General features: G+C 30.3%; 3 protein-coding genes across 3 annotated transcripts in view; 1 reads left to right on the forward strand and 2 right to left on the reverse strand.

The window, feature by feature from the left end:
* On the reverse strand, nt 1-15,218 carry LOC122510050. The gene is made up of 2 exons (XM_043624438.1): nt 14,821-15,218; nt 1-1,010 (listed from the first exon to the last, which is right to left on the reverse strand). The coding sequence occupies exons 1-2, from the start codon at nt 14,950-14,952 to the stop codon at nt 558-560; spliced, it is 585 nt and encodes a 194-aa protein (XP_043480373.1). The 5' UTR covers nt 14,953-15,218; the 3' UTR covers nt 1-557.
* LOC122510049 (3'(2'),5'-bisphosphate nucleotidase 1) overlaps nt 8,962-17,954 on the forward strand; it is a 23,067-nt gene continuing 14,074 nt past the window's right edge. Inside the window, exon 1 of the mRNA XM_043624437.1 lies at nt 8,962-9,323. The gene's annotated coding sequence lies outside the window, so the exon portion shown is untranslated. The remainder of the gene's footprint in view (nt 9,324-17,954) is intronic.
* Nucleotides 16,854-17,954, reverse strand: part of LOC122510048 (dimethyladenosine transferase 2, mitochondrial) — a 7,833-nt gene continuing 6,732 nt past the window's right edge. Inside the window, exon 4 of the mRNA XM_043624434.1 lies at nt 16,854-17,415. Coding sequence (XP_043480369.1) covers nt 17,208-17,415 — 208 coding nt within the window. The 3' untranslated portion in view covers nt 16,854-17,207. The remainder of the gene's footprint in view (nt 17,416-17,954) is intronic.

Below are 17,954 nucleotides of genomic sequence, written 5' to 3' on the forward strand. Positions count from 1 at the left end.
TTTCAATATATATTTTATTGTACGAAATAATCATAATATTAAGTTTATATAAATTCACATTCTTAAAGAAAAATCTTATTTAAATTGTCTAAGAATAAATTACTAAAGGAGTATTGTGAAAAAGTTATTTATACTAAAAATTTAATTCTAATTATCGCTTCAATTACTTAACTTAACTCCGTTTCTATGCAAATATCCTTGCTTGTCAATAGAATTATATTAAAAATAAAGAGTTTCATCATAATTTTATTTAATAAATTAAATGACTTATAAAAGCATAATCTTCTTAATTCTTTTCTAGTCTAAAAGTTTAAGTAGTAAAAATTTCATTTTTCTATAAAAAATAACATAAAAATTGGAATATGATTTAAAAAAATCTAAATCCTAGAGATGTGCAGTATTGCAAGTGCTTAAAAGTAAAATAATGTATAATCAACTCCAGTCTCATCCAAACTTCAGCCTCTTAGACACTTTGTAAAATTTTATAATTTCAAACGGAAAGATAAAAATAAAATTCTAATAATATGTACTAAAGTAAGAAAATAATAAAATTTCCTCTAAAGGACATATTTACAATGTCCCGAGGAATTTCGACGGCTACCCGGGGGACAAACTTTCATAGGCGCATTAATTATAACAAAATGTTCAACTCCCAAATCAATGCACTCAAGTTGATATGTCGTCTCATTAATCATAAGCATTCCTTTTGATCCACAAATTCCACCGATTTTACCAATTTGACTGCAAGTGCCGTTAAATGGAACCTGATTTTCTTCTTTGCATACATTATCAATGCATTTTGGAATTACTTCCTCACGTGGAAGAATAACAATTTGCTTTGGCAGACATGGACCACGTTTATAAAGTTCATGACAACTGTCTGTGTCCGGAAAATAGACATAATTCACTCTGCAGTCACAAACCCAAGTGCTGCTGTTTCCTGCTCCAGGATAAAGTAACATATTCTCCGGACACTGTCCCGGCGAATGTACCGGAATCCTTTCAGTTAACTGAAAAAAACAAACATTAGAAACAAACTGTAAATAATAAGAATAATGTTTGAAAAAACAATAAAATTATATAAACGACATAATTAGAAGTTTAAAATCAATTTAAATGTGAATAAAAATTCTTAAATTAAAACTTAAAAAATGGTTGATGATGCGTAAGAAAACTCTCTTTATATACTTTTCCACTTACATTCAAGGAAAAATTAAAAACTAATTAAAAACTTACAATTGGAAATTAATAATCCTTTTCAATGGAATCTACGACTTTTTACCTACCGTTTTGTTACTGACCCGAAAGGTACTATCTATTCGATTAAAGATTACAATGATCTAACTTTTTATTTTCTATAAGAAATGGTTTAACTGTCAAGATTAAATTTTTCAATACAGTAATTTAAAATTTTATATCCATTATTCAAATCGAGGAATCTAAATAAATGAATAGATTTTTAGAGAATAAAAAGGTATATTGTTATTTAAATAAAATATATAAGAAAACATGTACACATCAATATAAATGTGAAAAAGTAAGTTTCTATATTGTAATGATATGATTTTTAGTTGCTACGGAATTCGCTCGACAGATGGAGTCCGGGTACTTTAATATTTTGCGTAAGAACAATTATTAGTGGCATGAAGTGTCATCTTTAATTATCAAAACAGTATTTATCTAGTAGGAAATCAAATAGGAATATATTTGGAAAGGTGTAGTCATTAACTAGGCCAAATTTAAACCTTCGAAAGTAAGTATATTTTAAAAAACTAATAAGTATTAACAAAAGTACAAATTTTCATAACAAAATAATTATACTAAAATAATATTAATTGAGTACGAAAGAAAGTAAAAAGAACTATAAACTCGGCTGCATGTCTGTAAGAAGAATAAATGCTCGGTGTTAATTAATAAACCCTTGCTCGCCTTTGATTCTTCTTCCTAATCTCCATTTTGACAAGTTTAGATGTAGTCCGAGACATTGTGAATGGTTTCTACGAACCGAACGAATATTTCGAAGAAAAATTCGAAGATTTAAGTGGTTTCTTATCCTATCTCCGGGGAAGACGGGGAACTGTGAAGCAATGTTATTCTGTAGACTGCTCGTCACCGATTTGCATCGGTGTTATCTAGAGAGTTCTAACGCGAGTCTGGAAAGCCTGGTGGTAATAATTCACGGGCGGTGGTAAGGTGATGACTAGTTTCACTTAATTACACTGAAGAGAAGAAGGTGGTGTCGAACGGTTCACTTCCAAACCGAAAAAATATTTCTTTCAGCGTAGAAATCAGTAGCATAGTTGTAGCTTTTCTTAAAGGTTTGAATTCTGCCCATTTTGTAAATCTATCCTGGATGACACATAATATAGTGTTACCGGAAGTTGTCCTAGGTAGAGGTCCGACAAAATTCACTGATAACATATCCTACAGATTTCCCAGGTTGGTTGAATGCATTTGATTATGCGCATCTTGTTGTGAGCTTTTGTTTTTCTGGCAATTTTCGCAATTCCTAACGTACTCAGTTCCATCTCTTAGCATGCCTGGCCAAGAGAAAAATTCTCCCAAGCGAGCCAGAGTTTTTGAGACTCCAAGGTGACCTGCTGTTGGTTCATCGTGACTTTTTCAAGGATTTTATCGCGGTCTTCTTTAGGTATGCACAGTTTCCATTTTAGTTAACGTTGATACCAAGGGCAAGATGGTGTATTGCTTACTTCTGCAATTTAGAGTGGCATGCGAAATAAGTAATCTGGCAACCTATTCTCTATGCCTTTTGTCTCCTTTGGAGTAAGCTGGGCCCAAAAGAAACTTTCTTTCCATTCCAAAGGAGTGTTATAATTCACATTTTCAAACGCACTTCGTACTTCTTCTGTTCTTCTTCTAGTAACATCTCGGGCAACACTCGACGCATTTATTGATCAGATTCGATGCTTCTTTATTGCTGACAACACTTCTTGAAGAGCGTTCTGAGTAATTTACAAGATCAGGATTTTTAATCGATCTTAATGAATTGTAAAATTCATTATATTTAGAAGGAATCATTGCATTCGCGCATAACTTTAAAAGATCTTTAAGTTTTTTCTTCCCTATCGGGATGCTACCAGTGTAAGCTTAAAGAAATTTGTAAGTTTGAAAATTTACAGGAAGAAATATTTTTTGTTAACATCTTAAATTACAGGCTCATCCATGAAATTGTATTTTAACTCGACTGTGTGTGATTTTTCAGGAGTGAAACTGATTTCGCGTACTTGAGTACAGGATATTTTCTTTTCATTGATATCCTTATCCCAATTTTGAGTCTTTACTAAAAGTTCAACGTTTAAAATGTCTTCGGTTTCTGTTAGATTGACCTACTTCCGTGGAACACAAATGAGTTGGTTTTTACATCATCTTTCAATCAAGGCGTGCATACTATCCCCTTCATTTTGAGTGTGGCCTTTTTCCAAAAATCTGTCAATGATTTTAACACGAAATTTGTCTGCAACGTACAATTACATGGCAAAGATAAATCTCTATTTATTATGTCCCCCACAATTATCAGAAAATAGCTGAATTTCTGGAACCCCTTTCTGACTTTTATTTTTCTATACATTTTAATACACAGCTACCAATTTCGTTGAATCCCTTTTTAGTAGTCTGCCTATCAAATTTCATTTATTTACATTTTAGTTTTTCAAAATTCAAAATGTCGGACCCAATATGGCGGAACTCTTTTTAAAAATTATATCAGATTCACTTAAAAGTCGTAATTATCTGGGGGTTTTTGTGATCTCTTATTGCGAATCCATTCTAAATATTTTCATTTCAAATATTCAACATTGACCTGCTCACATTCGTCCGCACAAAACTCAGTTGTATTATCTGTCGGTTCACAAGCAATATTACTACTTACAAAGGCTAACCCAACATTGTATAAATTTGACTATCATATTTGTCTAAAGACTTTTCGGCTGCGTATAAACACTATTCTATCAAGACTCCACTTCTTTTGTGTAGTAAAAATGTAAACTAAATGCTATAAAAAATTTTTGACAATCACATATAATGTAAAATAGTAATCAATTATCACCAAAAACCCTCAAGTAATGGTTTCCAGAAGCTTATTAACACAACTTCTTAAATTTTCTATAGCCATATTGGATCCGCTATTCTAAATTTTGAAAATCTGATGCCATATTCGTAATCAGCAACTCCGAAAACCCCCGACTAACGATTTTCAAGCGAATCCAATGAATTAAAATTTTTTTTTTTAAATATCAGACATATTGGATCCGCCATTTTGTATTTTCAAAACTTATACCAGATTTAAAATCAGCGACCCCGAAAGAACCCGATCAACATTTCCCAAGCAAATCCGATAAGTTATAAAAATTTTTGAAAAAGTTCCGCCATATTGGATCCGCCATTTTCCATTTTCAAAAATGGACAACAAATTCGTAATCAACGACCCAAAAAACTATTAAGCATGTTGAGATTTAAAATTTTCTGTGCAAGGTAAATTGAACTATTTTGGTCCTGACTTCTGCAATTTAATTAAACCGTAGGAGGGTTAATATTTTATTACCAGGTATTATTATCTTAATATTACCATGTAATATTACCTTAATATTGCAACGTAATATTATTACCTCTAGGCTTTAATGTTTATATACTAAAAATAAATACGCGAAAAGAAAAATTACTTTAGAAACAAAATCACAAGTAAATTCACATCGATCAAGGTTAAGCGTCAGGCGATCGATCAATAAAAACGCGCTTGCGCAATAGCCATCAACACTGGTCGCGAGAGAAAACATTCCGAGAGTATATTGTTATCCCCTCCAGGTTTTAACGTTAAATAGCACATTATGCAACAAGGGAGGTAAGTCCGAGTTTTTCAATATTGTGCGAGGTCATAAACGAGGTTACCTCCCTTGTTCCATACTTTACTTTATACAACAAAGGCGTATTATGGTTACTCTATGCTACCTGTACCGATGAATGCTAAGTTCTCTCATATAACCCAGCTGGTCAATAAAGTAACCATTATTGCTCTAGGGAGATAAAGGGTACTTTATTGACCTGTGAGCGGTAAATAATGTACCCTTTATCTCCCTAGGGCTATAATGGTTACTTTATTGACTGCTGGGTTATAAGGGGAAACTTAGTACGCGCCTGTACAGGTAGATAAAGTGACCATAATACGCCTGAGTTTTATAAAAGCAACTTTATTGATAATAAAATAGTTTTACAAGATTCTTGTTTACACATCAGTACAAAATTAGGCACTTATTTCTAAGATAGAAATTTTATCCTATGAGCAAACTATAATGGTACATTTATAATTTTCTTTTTATTAATTATGATTCAATGTATAACGAAAATTAGGTAAAAACTGATATAAAAACCTATAAAATCTCTGATATTTTCTTATAAATAAATGACTAGAGATCAAACATAGAACTACTAACCCACACCTGAATAGATTTTTATAAACTAGAACATAACCTAACAAGTAGACTCGGTTTTAACTTACGTGACCAAGTGATACGGCATTTTAGTTTTGATTTTGAATGGAGTAGAATCATTTGTATACATATAAACATCAATAAGTTCCGTAAGATGCGAAATTTGATTTTTATAAAAGTGTGAGGAAATATTTCGGACTTCTTTTTCAATCGTCATCGTAATTTGACATTCTTTAGCAATTTCTGTGTTTCTAACTCTAGGGGCAGCTTTGGTAATCATTCTAAGACACTTATTTTGTAGCCGCTGCAAGGAATTTAAATTTGTTTTGCAGGTGTTTCTCCCCAAATGGGAACTGCATAAAATATCGTAGGTTTAAACATAGTTTTAAATAATGTAAGTTTATTTTTAAGATTTAGTGTGCTACGCCTACTAATAAGTGATTGTAGAATACCTATAATTTTAAAGCCATTGCTTCTAGCTCGCGTGACATGTGGTGTGAATTTGAGTTTGCGATCTAAAATTCCTCCAAGATACTTTACATTAGTTTTTCACTCTATAACTTGGTTCGCTACTACAAAATCTGGAACTTCATTTTTCTTTTTCTTAACTTTTTTTACATAATTTTTATTAGAAAATATGATATGATCCGTTTTTTCAATATTAACTTTAAGCTTCCACTTATAAAAGTATTCCAAGAGGAGTTGTACGTATTGCATGAGTTTATCAACTGCAAGTTTTTCGCTTGTTGAGGAGACGTAGGCTGGTGTATCATCAGCAAAAATAGCAAGTTTTGGTACATTACTAGCTAAATTATCACAGCGTGGTATATCATTAATAAAATATATAAAAAGCACTGGGCCTAGGATAGAACCCTGCGGAACATCTGCCGTTATATCAGTCTCATGTGATTTAGCACCGCGTACAGAAACAATAAATTTTCTATGAGTAAGATAGTCTAATAAAATTTTTAATATATATAATGGAAATTTATAATTCTTTAGTTTTAGAAGAAGCCCCTCCATCCAGACAGTATCAAAGGCTTTTTCCAAATCCAAAAGAACCATGGCTGTTGATTTATTAATATTTAAATATGTGCTAATATGATTAGTTACTCTAAGTAGTTGCTGCGTAGTACTACGTCTTTTCCTGAAGCCAAATTGTTCTGGAATTAATAAGTTATTGGTGTTTTCAAAATCTAAGATTCTATTGTATAATATTTTTTCAAAAATTTTACTGAGGGTAGATAATAAGCTAATTGGTCCATAAATGACGGGCGATTTACTTTTCGACGCCAACTCACTCCTGTAAACCTGCTCGGCGTCGAAATCTCGCTCCCGGGCCCTTCCCCCACTCTACCTACTTTCCGGGCACCGTCAGTCAGACATACATACTCCGCGGCGAGCAGCAGAACTGCCCTACATCGGCTTTTAGAATAAAAAAATTTTTTTTTCCATAAACTACATAAGAATATCTAGTGAAATACACATGATTATAATTTTAGATTTTTTTGAATTCCTTCAAAAAATGTTATTATTGAAAATAATTGAAATTAGGACAAGAATTTTTTTGACATTTATTAAAATAATTGAACATTGGAGAAGAATTTTGTTATTCATAAAGATAATTGCGATTTTTAGAAGAATTTTCCTTCGAAATCTGAGAATAAAATGACAGGGGAAGGGCGTCAATGAAATTTGACTGCATTTTTGTGGGGGGGAGAAGTAGTTCATACCATGTATGTCTGACTGACGGTGCCCGGAAAGTAGGTAAAGTGGGGGAAGGGCCCGGGAGCGAGACAAATGACGAACCGAAAAAGTGCAGCAATTGCAGTGGAGAATATTGTGGAAAGACTGGATGCCAGATCCACTAGAAAAGTAACCGAAAATGTTAAAACCATTCAGCCGCCAGTATAAAATGTAAAGCAGTACCCACCTATGAAGCAAAGCGTCGAAAATGCCTGGAACAAGGAGAGCAGAAACACTTTACCGCCCGAGCTGGGTTGAACAGAGCAGAGCAACATGGGACGAACTGAAGGATATGTAGCAACTGACAGCGGAACTCAAGAGACTGAATGCACTTTGTAATCTAGGTAAGATGCTAAGACTAGTAAAACTTTTAAATGATAAATTAACTAATTGTACAAATGTCTAAGATAGAATAAAGATTTTCTCTGAACTATTGCTTTCCAATGGCGAATAAGAGATGTTTAAATAAATTAACAATAGGCCATTAAAATGCCAATGGAATTAGGGGAAACTATAGAGAATTGACACAATTTCTTATAGATCATAATATTGACGTCATGATGTTAAATGAAACCAAGTTAAAACAGGGTATCGCTTTTAATATCAGGGGATACGTAACTATACGCTGTGATAGATTAAATGCCAAAGCACAAGGGGGCGTGGCCTTTGTGATACACATCAAAATGTCGAAGGAACAAATGTATCAACTTTTCGGATCAGATACTGAACTAGAGGAAGACACCTTTAACCCTTCAGAAATCAACAAGTCTATTTCTCCTGGTCGAGGTTTATCACTAATCTCTGGAAGTCTTTTCGATAATAACATGCCACCAAAATGGATACTCAAACCAATTGCCATTTCTTATTGTCCTACGCCCAAAGTAGACCTCGAGTTTCGACGCTTAATCCAAGAAGTCAAAAAGAAGGAGGTTAGTCCTGATTATAAATAGGGGAGAGTGGGGCAAAGGCGTTATGCGGGGCAAAGACGGTTTTTAAAATATCTCCTTTATCTTCTGTCTATTCCAATTGGTATTAAAAATTTAGTTTCAATGCAATCAGACCAATTGATAAAAAGAAAACCTAAAAATATCAAATATTTAAAGAAATATAACAAAAAAATTGTTTTGCAAAAATAAAATGATAATTTTACTGAACAAACTCTTATTTTTTAAAACATAAGTTTAAGTATTTAATTTTTAAAAACATAACATGTAAATAAATTAAATATTTCTCTACACAACTGGCGTGGTGTTTTAGTTTAATTTTGTATTTAAATATTTGAAATTTAAAGTAAAAAAAAAGTTTGTTATGTGGGGCAAAGGCAATATTGAAAATAATTTGGTTAAAAACAATTGAATTTTTGCATTTTCAATGTATTACTTCACAATATAAGGTTAAAATCACTAAAAAATTTTATTTTTTATTTTAATAGTCCAATTCTTTTAATAATATGTAGTTAACCTTATGTTTCGTAAATATTATAATAATAAATATCATTTGTTAATCTTTTTAAGGCTTATAAATGCTTTCTTTTAGAAATATAAGCGAAAACGTCGCTGCCCCAGCGTGTGGGGCAAAGGCATTTTTTGTATTGTTTTTAAATTTCATTAAATAATGTATTTATAATTATAATATACTAAATAACAACTATTAAAATTTCTTGTTGATTAGTTTTAGAATAATGACAAACAAAAGCCGCATAAATTAATTGCTTAATTTAAAAAATATACATCGATAAATGTAAACCTAACGCCTTTGCCCCACTCTCCCTTACGTTATCACAGAGCCACAACATTCAGGGAAAACCAGCACGAATAATAAACGAAACGCTACAAACAAAATATCAATTCATGAAGTAAAAGAACAAAGGACCAGTCCTCACCGTAGATACTTCACTACTTAACCGCAGCATTCAGAGAAGACCGGTGCGAACGTTCGACGTGGACAGGTAACGAAGAGAGAAAAAAAAACACCGATCCAACTTGTTGACCAAGGAAGACTCACGAAAGTAATCACTAATAAACAACCATAAGCGACAAAAATTCATAAAGTACATAGGTAGACGTCGATTAAAATTCAGAACATACAAGGACGGCAGCTGTACGATGTGGGAGAAGCCAGAGGAAAACGAAGGTTAGAATTTAATTTCGTTATATATTATATTCGTTTACACCGACGGAATATTTTTCTTGTTTGTTGGCAACGATTTCGTCGAACATGTTATCTTTTAGTAATAGGTAAGTATTTTTTGTATGTATTATCAATTTTACTTTTATTTTTTTTGTATTCCCGATTATAGCGAACGTTTTTTCCTCTACGAAAGAGGAGTGTAATGTTTGTATACTAAAAATAAATACGCGAAAAGAAAAATTACTTTAGAAACAAAATCACAAGTAAATTCACATCGATAAATTTCAAGGTTAAGCGTGAGGCGATCGATCAATAAAAACGCGCTTGCGTTTTTAAGTAGAGTCTACATTGGATGAACGCGAACGTTGCCGTGCTGACGTCACCCATTTGAATAGCATGGGTGACGTCATACGTTCGCGTACACGTTCACGTTCGCGTACCATGGAATGTGTTCTCTACTTTAGACCAGCCATCAACACTGGTCGCGAGAGAAAACGTTCCGAGAGTATATCGGTATCCCCTCCAGAATCCACGGAGTCTCAGCTAGGGTTGTGAGTGATGAAACGTTTCATTGAAACAATGAAACTTTCATTTGAAAGTTTCAATGTTTCATAAGCGAAAGTTTCATTAATTTCATGAAACATTGAAGAACCAATAATTAAGCTTTATTTGCACATGCGCAGTTGTCAGTTTAGGTTAGATAATCTCTAGAAATTTTAGGTTAGTTCGAAACAATTTAATGAAAATTTTTTGTTTACATCCGAAAACACGAGAGTAGTTATGTTAATATTAACTAAAAATTACCTGAAATATTACCTCTAACGAGTGACTTAAAATTAAATTATTAATATATTTTTTAATTATTTATTTTATTTATAAAAATTAAAGAAAGATATTAAAGTAAGTAATAATACTTCATGTTTTTGACAACAAAATATGCGTTAATTATTATACTTTCTTGCATTGAATTTGAAATTTCTCGCTTAAAACTTGAAACTTTGAAATGTTTCATGAAGCAATGAAACTTTCATGAAACATTTCATTTTCCAAAGTTTCATGAAACTTTACAACCCTAGTCTCAGCTCTCGATGCCCCCACCGCCTCCTAAACGACCAATCACGGAATACTCATGTTTCTCGTACGTGCATAAAGATAGGGTCACTGCACGGTCTCGACACACATATATGACGTAATTATAATTTATAAATATTTCGATAAGTTAGATACTAAATAACAGGCGCGAAATACCATATTGTGAAAATATATTATATATGTACATTTCCATGTATTTAATAAATTTGATAAATTAAGAGGGTTTGAAAAAGAAAAAAAAAGGTCTCGATACAATCGACTTTGTAGAGCTTCAGTGGTTTGATCCTCGCAAGAGTATGACTCTTGTTTGTCGAGTCAACAGTCGAAGAGTGGTATGACCCTCGGAAGAGTATGACTCTTTATTCGACACAACATCAGTACAAGGAGCATCGACTATTTACGGGTCCCTTCTCAACGTTAGATCATTTCATTCGTATTCTTCCCATTTAACCTTGGCGATTTTTGTCAGTTGACATTAGCGTAAGAAAACGTGTAGAATTTTTGTTTTTTCGCTCAACATACACGTGCATAATTTCCGGCATTAATTCAAGAGTATTTTTTCGTTTTCTTTATTTTTTTCATAGCGCGCCCGCGTGCCGCAGTATATCGTAAATTCTTCCATATTCCTTTTTGTTATCGTTCAACGTCCGACTTTGCGTTATTTTCTTTATTTCTTTTATTTTCACTTGCGTTTCGTATAATATAATTATTGTAAATATTCGATTATTTTAATAAACCCGTTTTTCTTGTTAAATACTGTAAAGAGTGTTAGTCTAAAAACCCTGATCCGACGAGCTTAATTTACGGCAAAATTTAATTACATGCATTACAAGGCGGACATCTTGATATCCCAGTAAGATCAGTGTAATATTACGAATTTCCAATGTAATATTACAGTGATGTCAAGATAATATTACGTTATGCTTGGGATTCGTAATCAAATCAAGAACCTTAACAAACCGTAGGGAGGTTATCCAGATAGCACGTAACCTTGTAGCAACATTGCTCTGTAATGTTGCTCAAGGTTTCTGCGTAAGCGTGCAAAATAATTTATAATTCAGTTTTTTTTACTCACATTAAACATATTATTGCTTAAATTTGATGAAGAATTGATAAAAAAAAATACTTAAAATAGTTATTTATGATACAAGTGCGTAAAATCGTTGATTATACGAGTGTGACGTTTGCAGCTCGAGCCGAAGGCGAGTGCTGCAAGTCACACAAGTATAATCTGATTTACGCACGAGTGCCATACGAAATTTTTTGCAACACTACAACAACTAAACTTGCAGCAATATTGCCAATATTACTGTAACTTTAGGTGTAGTGGGGAACTGTTAAATGAATTTTTCTAGAAGCTAAAATAAAAAAATGTGATTGTAAATTGTTAATTAAAAGCATTATTTCATTGTTTCTCATCAAACAGTCACAAGATTGCGTAAAGTAACCTTTTTACGCACTGAAAATCACTTTACACACTGGAATTCACTTTACACACTGCTAGCGGTGTGTAAAGTAACACTTTACACACCGCTATAAAAAGAAGTACTTTACACACAGTTTTCTGTGTGTAAAATTCAATTTTACAGGTTAGTGTTGCAAAAAATTTATTTCCAAGCTTATTGTGCAACGTTACCAAGTAACATTACTGCAATATTGCATGATAATGTTGCCGGAAGGTTACCGTGTAATGTTAGGGTAACATTGCCGTGTAATGTTGCGGAGGTGGGACATAATAATCATTCAATAACATTGCGACAACATTATCGTGCAATATTGCTAACATTGTGAGGCAACATTCCCGCAAGGTTACGTTCTATCTGGGTAAGTGTATAACCCTTTGAGAGGCACATTATTCATATGGACGGATTTTCTTTACAACTCATATCTTTATATTTTTGGGGTCGCTGATTACGAATTTGAAGTTAGTTTTTAAAAATTAAAAATGGCGGATTCAATATGGCGGACATTTTCTTTAATTAATCGGATTTGCTTGAAAATGTTTACTCGGGGGTTTTTGGGGTCGCTGATGTTAGTTCTGAATCTGATGTTAGTTTTTAAAAAATCAAAATAGCGGATCCAATAAGGCGGGCATTTTTTTTAATTAATCGGATTTGCTTCAAAATGTTAACTCGAGGGTTTTTGGGGTCGATGATTACGAATCTGATGTTAGTTTTTAAAAATTCAAAAAGGCGGATCCAATATGGCGGACAATTTTTTTAATTAATCGTATTCGCTTGAAAATGTTTACTCGGGGGTTTTTGGGGTCGCTGATTACGAATCTGATGTTAGTTTTTAAAAATTTTAAATGGCGAATCTAACATAACGGTAAATTTTGTTTTAAATTAATTGGATTTACTTAAAAATTGTTATTTGGGAATTTTCGAAGTCACTGATTTAAAAATTTCTCCGCTAATTATTAACCCACATTCTAAATTTAAAAATAAACTAAACATTGGTAATCAGGGACTACAGCAACCTTTGAGTTACAAGTTTCGTGACAATCTAATAAATTTTTAAAAAATCTTCTGCCATATTGCATCCGCCATTTTGAATTTTTAAAAACTAACATCAGAATCGTAATCAGCGACCCCAAAAACCCCCGAGTAACAATTTTTAGTTGATTTTAAAATGTTTAAAAAATTCGTGATTTTTAACAATAATTTATGAATTTTTTTTAAACAATAGGAATTTTTTTAACATGATCTTGGTTACATATTTTTAAAGCCCTATTCTTCCTGAAAAGAACGCACTAAATTTGACTCAAAAATATTAATTTTCGTCAAAGATATTGAGGTTTTTAAAGATGGGACGTATACGTCCCACCGCCCCTAAAAGGATAAAAGTTCTTTTAAAATTTTTAAGTGGTAGGGGAGAGGTACGCACGTTGAGACGGTCCGCACGTTGAGACCTGTGTAACTGATAATACCAAAAATTTTATTGGCATTTTGTCGTATCATTAATAACCAAACTTTTTATTCAATAAAAGCGCAATAACTCCTGTTTTTTCGGTAGAACTAGAGCGAACCAATTTTTTAGTTAAAAAAAGTGTTTTTCAGAATTTCTGTTTAATGTATTTACTGTATTTTTTAGTGGCAGAAAAAATTGCGGATAACATTTACATATCAATTTTGGTTCTACTTTAAAGTTCCGACGAAAATTTATACATACGTTAACATCTACAAATAATTTTACAGCTTTAAAAAAATAACGGCAAGGTCTGCATGTTGAGACACACTGTGGTACGCAGGTTAAAACGCTCACGGTGTGAAAATAGTACTGTCATTAAAATTGATTTTGAATCCACAATTTTTAAGCGTTTTAAATGTTCTTCACCTGTAAAAATTGCGAATATAAAAATTTCGATTAACTATTATTGTGCAAAATAAAATTTTATTTTTTGTTTATTTTTTTTAAGTTAATTTTTAATGTTTTAATTTTTTTTCTTTGAGCTAAGATCATCAAAATAAGTAAATAAACAACAAACAATTAGAATCTGACGTAATTATTTATTTTGTTTTAATTTAAAATAAATTACTATGGGTGTCTCAACGTGCGTACCACTTTTATTTTTGGTCAAAAATAACATGTTTAAAAAATCAGCTATAAATTTTTTCAATTTTGTCCAAAAAAAATAACTTTCTTTGGCAATGTTGTAGCCCTGGACAATACTTTTAAGAAAGCATTTCGAATTTTTCGCTAAATTCTGTTTTTTAAAAATTATAACTGAAAAACAGAACCCGTCTCAACGTGCGTACCTCTCCCCTACATATTTATGTACCAAAGGCACTAAAGGGATATGCAATAAAATATTAAAATAATTTAAAAGTAGTCAAATTTCATTCATACAGTATAAATAAATATAGAAAATTTATTATTTTATTATTATTTCAATAATTTAAAAGTATATTTTTGTAAATCAAAAAAAGTTAAGTTTTCTCTTCAATATTTTAATATTTTTATAACTGAAAACTCGTCTTCATTTTTATCTTGACAGAAGAAAGATATTGAATCTATGAGGAAAATCGGAGATTTATATTCATGAATATATACATATAATTATTGTGAAACAGTCAATTTAATTTTCAACTTCGAAAGTTTCTAATAAAACTAAAAGAAAATTTGTAACACAAATTTAATCAAATTTATCGTTTTCAATCAAGTACTTTAAAAAAAATTGTAGCTATTTTAACAGAAGTTTATTTCAAAATTAAAAATTATTAAATTTTTATAAAAATTATTTTTTCCTATCACTATATTCTGATGATGAAAAAAATCCGAAACATATATTTAAATCCTTTTTATTTTGAATACCTTTAAAATAAATAAATATCTACATGATTTTAAAAGAAATGAATAAAAATTCTTACTTGAATTTAAAAAAAGAAGAACTAAAAGACACACTTACAACTGGTCCGCCGGGATTTCCAATATTTCCGCTCACGTGGTTCGTTGTACCCTCAATTGGAAACGCAATGTCTTGACTCCAAATTTGCCAAAAAATTGCAGCCGTGACTAAAAACTGCAATATAATTTTCATATTTCCCTGGAGAATATCAGGAAATATGTAAATAAAAAAAACCAAATCAAATTTGGGGGTGAATAACTTATTATAAATGTTAACTTCCCGTTGAGAAAGCTAAGACTGAGAATCTGTGTTTAAAGTGTGAGAGATTATCGCCGAGTACGCCTCTCAAGGCAAACTACATATATGCAAAGAGAATAAAACGTCCAGTTGAAGAGTTACACAGAAATACCGCTCATCTCAGCTTTATTTCAAGAAAAAAACCGGAATTTTTAATCCATTCTCCCGACTTATTACGTCAGTGATAAATTAATGAAACAAACAGAGAAATGCTTCGCGGTACAGTGGCACTTGAACTTGAAATGCACGCGACTCTCTTTAGAGGAAAAAAATATAAAACACACAAACTTCTATTATTATTTCAATGAAAAAAAAAATATTTTGCAAACATTATAAAAATTTTTATTATTTGTTTTATGACTAAGAAAAAAATTTTTTATAATAGTTTTTTTAATCAATAATAAATATTTTTCTTATATAATTTTATACAACAATAAATATTATTTACAAGAGTAAATGTTTCTTCTGAGACTCCAGAAGAATAAATACCTATTCTCAAAGGAATAACATTTTTCAATTCCTTTTTTTTTCTACGAAGACTGTTCTCCTCTTAAACATAATTGTTTTATTATTTCATTTTAAATAAGGATCATTCTATACATTATTTGTTAACTCAATTTTTTTCAAATTTTATAAACAAAACCCGAAATTTTTTTTTTGTTTGAGAAAAATTACAAAAGTCAAATATTTTAAGGTGCAAATTATATCAAAAACAATTTTTCGACTAAAAATTAATATTTTTAAAAAAATAAATTCAGGCTTCACAGTGCCTCTAAAAAGTATTTTAAGGGAAATAGGGGACTTAAAATTAAAAAAATAGGGGACTTTTAAGGGACCATAAAAATTAGTTAAATAAAGTACTACTCATATGACTATTATTATAAAACATAAAGATGACCGACTGACAGAATTATTAGTTTATTATTATAAGAATATTGTTACTGTAATTTCTTCAAAATTACTTATATCATTTCAATTCAATTAACATTTTCTAGAATTTTTAACTAAAATTCTACTTTAAATCAATAACATCAATTATTATTCAATTCAACTTTTTCTAAAAAATTAATTCCACAGAATTGTTAGTTAAAAGTACGAAAAACAATAATTTAATTCTACGAGAAATCAATTATTTAAATACAAAAATAAATAATATTAAATGTTTCTTAAAATTTAATTTTTACGAAGAATTGTATTAATAACTTTTGAAAATATTTAAGTTCTTTTAAGGAATTTAATTAAAATATTAATAAAATTTATTATATTAAAGAATTTTATAACAATTTTTGAAAATAATGGAAAACTTTTTGAAGAATTTTCTTAAATTTTTTAAAAATAATTGAATTCCTGAGCAGAATTTAAATAATAATTATTGAAAACAATTGAATTCATAAGAAGAGTTTTATTAAAATTTTTGAAAATAATTAACTTCTTGAGAAGAATTTTAAAAAATATTTTGACAATAATTTAATTCATGAAAAGAATTTTCCTATCTATTTATAAAAATAATTTAATTCTTGACGAAAATTTTTAAACAATTTTGAAAATAATTTAATTTCTGCAAAGTATTTTATTATTTTTCAAAAGAATTGAATTCTTCTCATAAATATTGATATTTATCAAAATAATTGAATTTTGGGAAAGAATTTTATAAAAAATCCTTAAAATAATTGATGTTATGGGGAGAATTTTGTTGGTTATCAAGCTAATTGAATTCTTTTGCAAAATTACTTAAAAATTATTGAAAATAATTGATTTCCTGCTACGAAAAAATTAGGGGAAATTTTCAAAATAGGATACGTTTAGGGGCCAAAATTAAAAAAAGGGGACTTTTAGGGAAATAGGGGACAGACTGTGAAGCCTGTAAATTACTTATTTTTATAAAAGTTTTATAAATAAAGAATTTAAAATTTCATATAAAATGATCTAGAGGAAGTTGTTATTTCATTCTTATTGCAAATGGTCTTTTTGACTTAAAAAGTAGTATTAAAAGCATCTTATTTTTATTTTTATAAAAAAAAGATACTTTCGAACAAATTATTAATTTTTATGTTTCTCAATAATTGTGTCATTAAAAGGCATGAAAATTAATAAATTGTAGAAAAGTGTTGTAATGTTTCCCAACATAAAAATCTTAGAATATAAAGTATTCAATTAAATCCCATTTCGTGAAAAGCATCTTCGACTGAATCGTAATAGGACGACGATGAGTTAAGAAAATAACATTCCTCAAATTCTGGAAACGAACTGAATTCTTTATAAAGTTTTAAGAGCTGCTCTACATCCAAATCCTGGAATTCCGTGAAAATATTAAAATTATTCATTATTAGTCGTGGTCCACAACCTGGTATCCAATTTCTGTAAAAATAAAAAATAAATTAATTTAATCATTTATTTTGTAATTTTTCTTTTACTTTTTCACTTAACCATAGAAGGAGTACGTTAATTTACTCACAATTCTGTAAATTAATATTTAATCAAAGTTTTAATTAACAATTCTTAATACCTCTAATATATGTTAAAATATTATTAACAATATTGAATTTAAAATTTAAATTTGACTGTCATATACTACATTTTTCTGTATTAGAATTTTCCAGACGTATTTTAACAGGAGATAGAGCTCTTCCTGGAGCAAAACTTTTGGCGGCACATACAGGTGTCAAAAGATAGAGGTTCAAACTAAATTATCAACGGGTTTTGAGCGTAAAAAAATTATTGGTTAAGCCATGGGAATACTTTGAATTTTGCTTGTTACTCCTTCTAGGGTTAAGATTTGAGAATTTTTCAATTAAAAGTTTTATTTTACTTTCACTTTCAAAAGATATTCATTTTTCTCAGGCATTTTGACTTTTACTTTTTGCTTTGACAGGTTTTCATTTTTTAACTTACAAAGA

Source organism: Leptopilina heterotoma, unplaced genomic scaffold, assembly GCF_015476425.1.
Source record: "Leptopilina heterotoma isolate Lh14 unplaced genomic scaffold, ASM1547642v1 Lhet_66, whole genome shotgun sequence".
NCBI classification, from domain to species: Eukaryota; Metazoa; Arthropoda; class Insecta; order Hymenoptera; family Figitidae; genus Leptopilina; species Leptopilina heterotoma.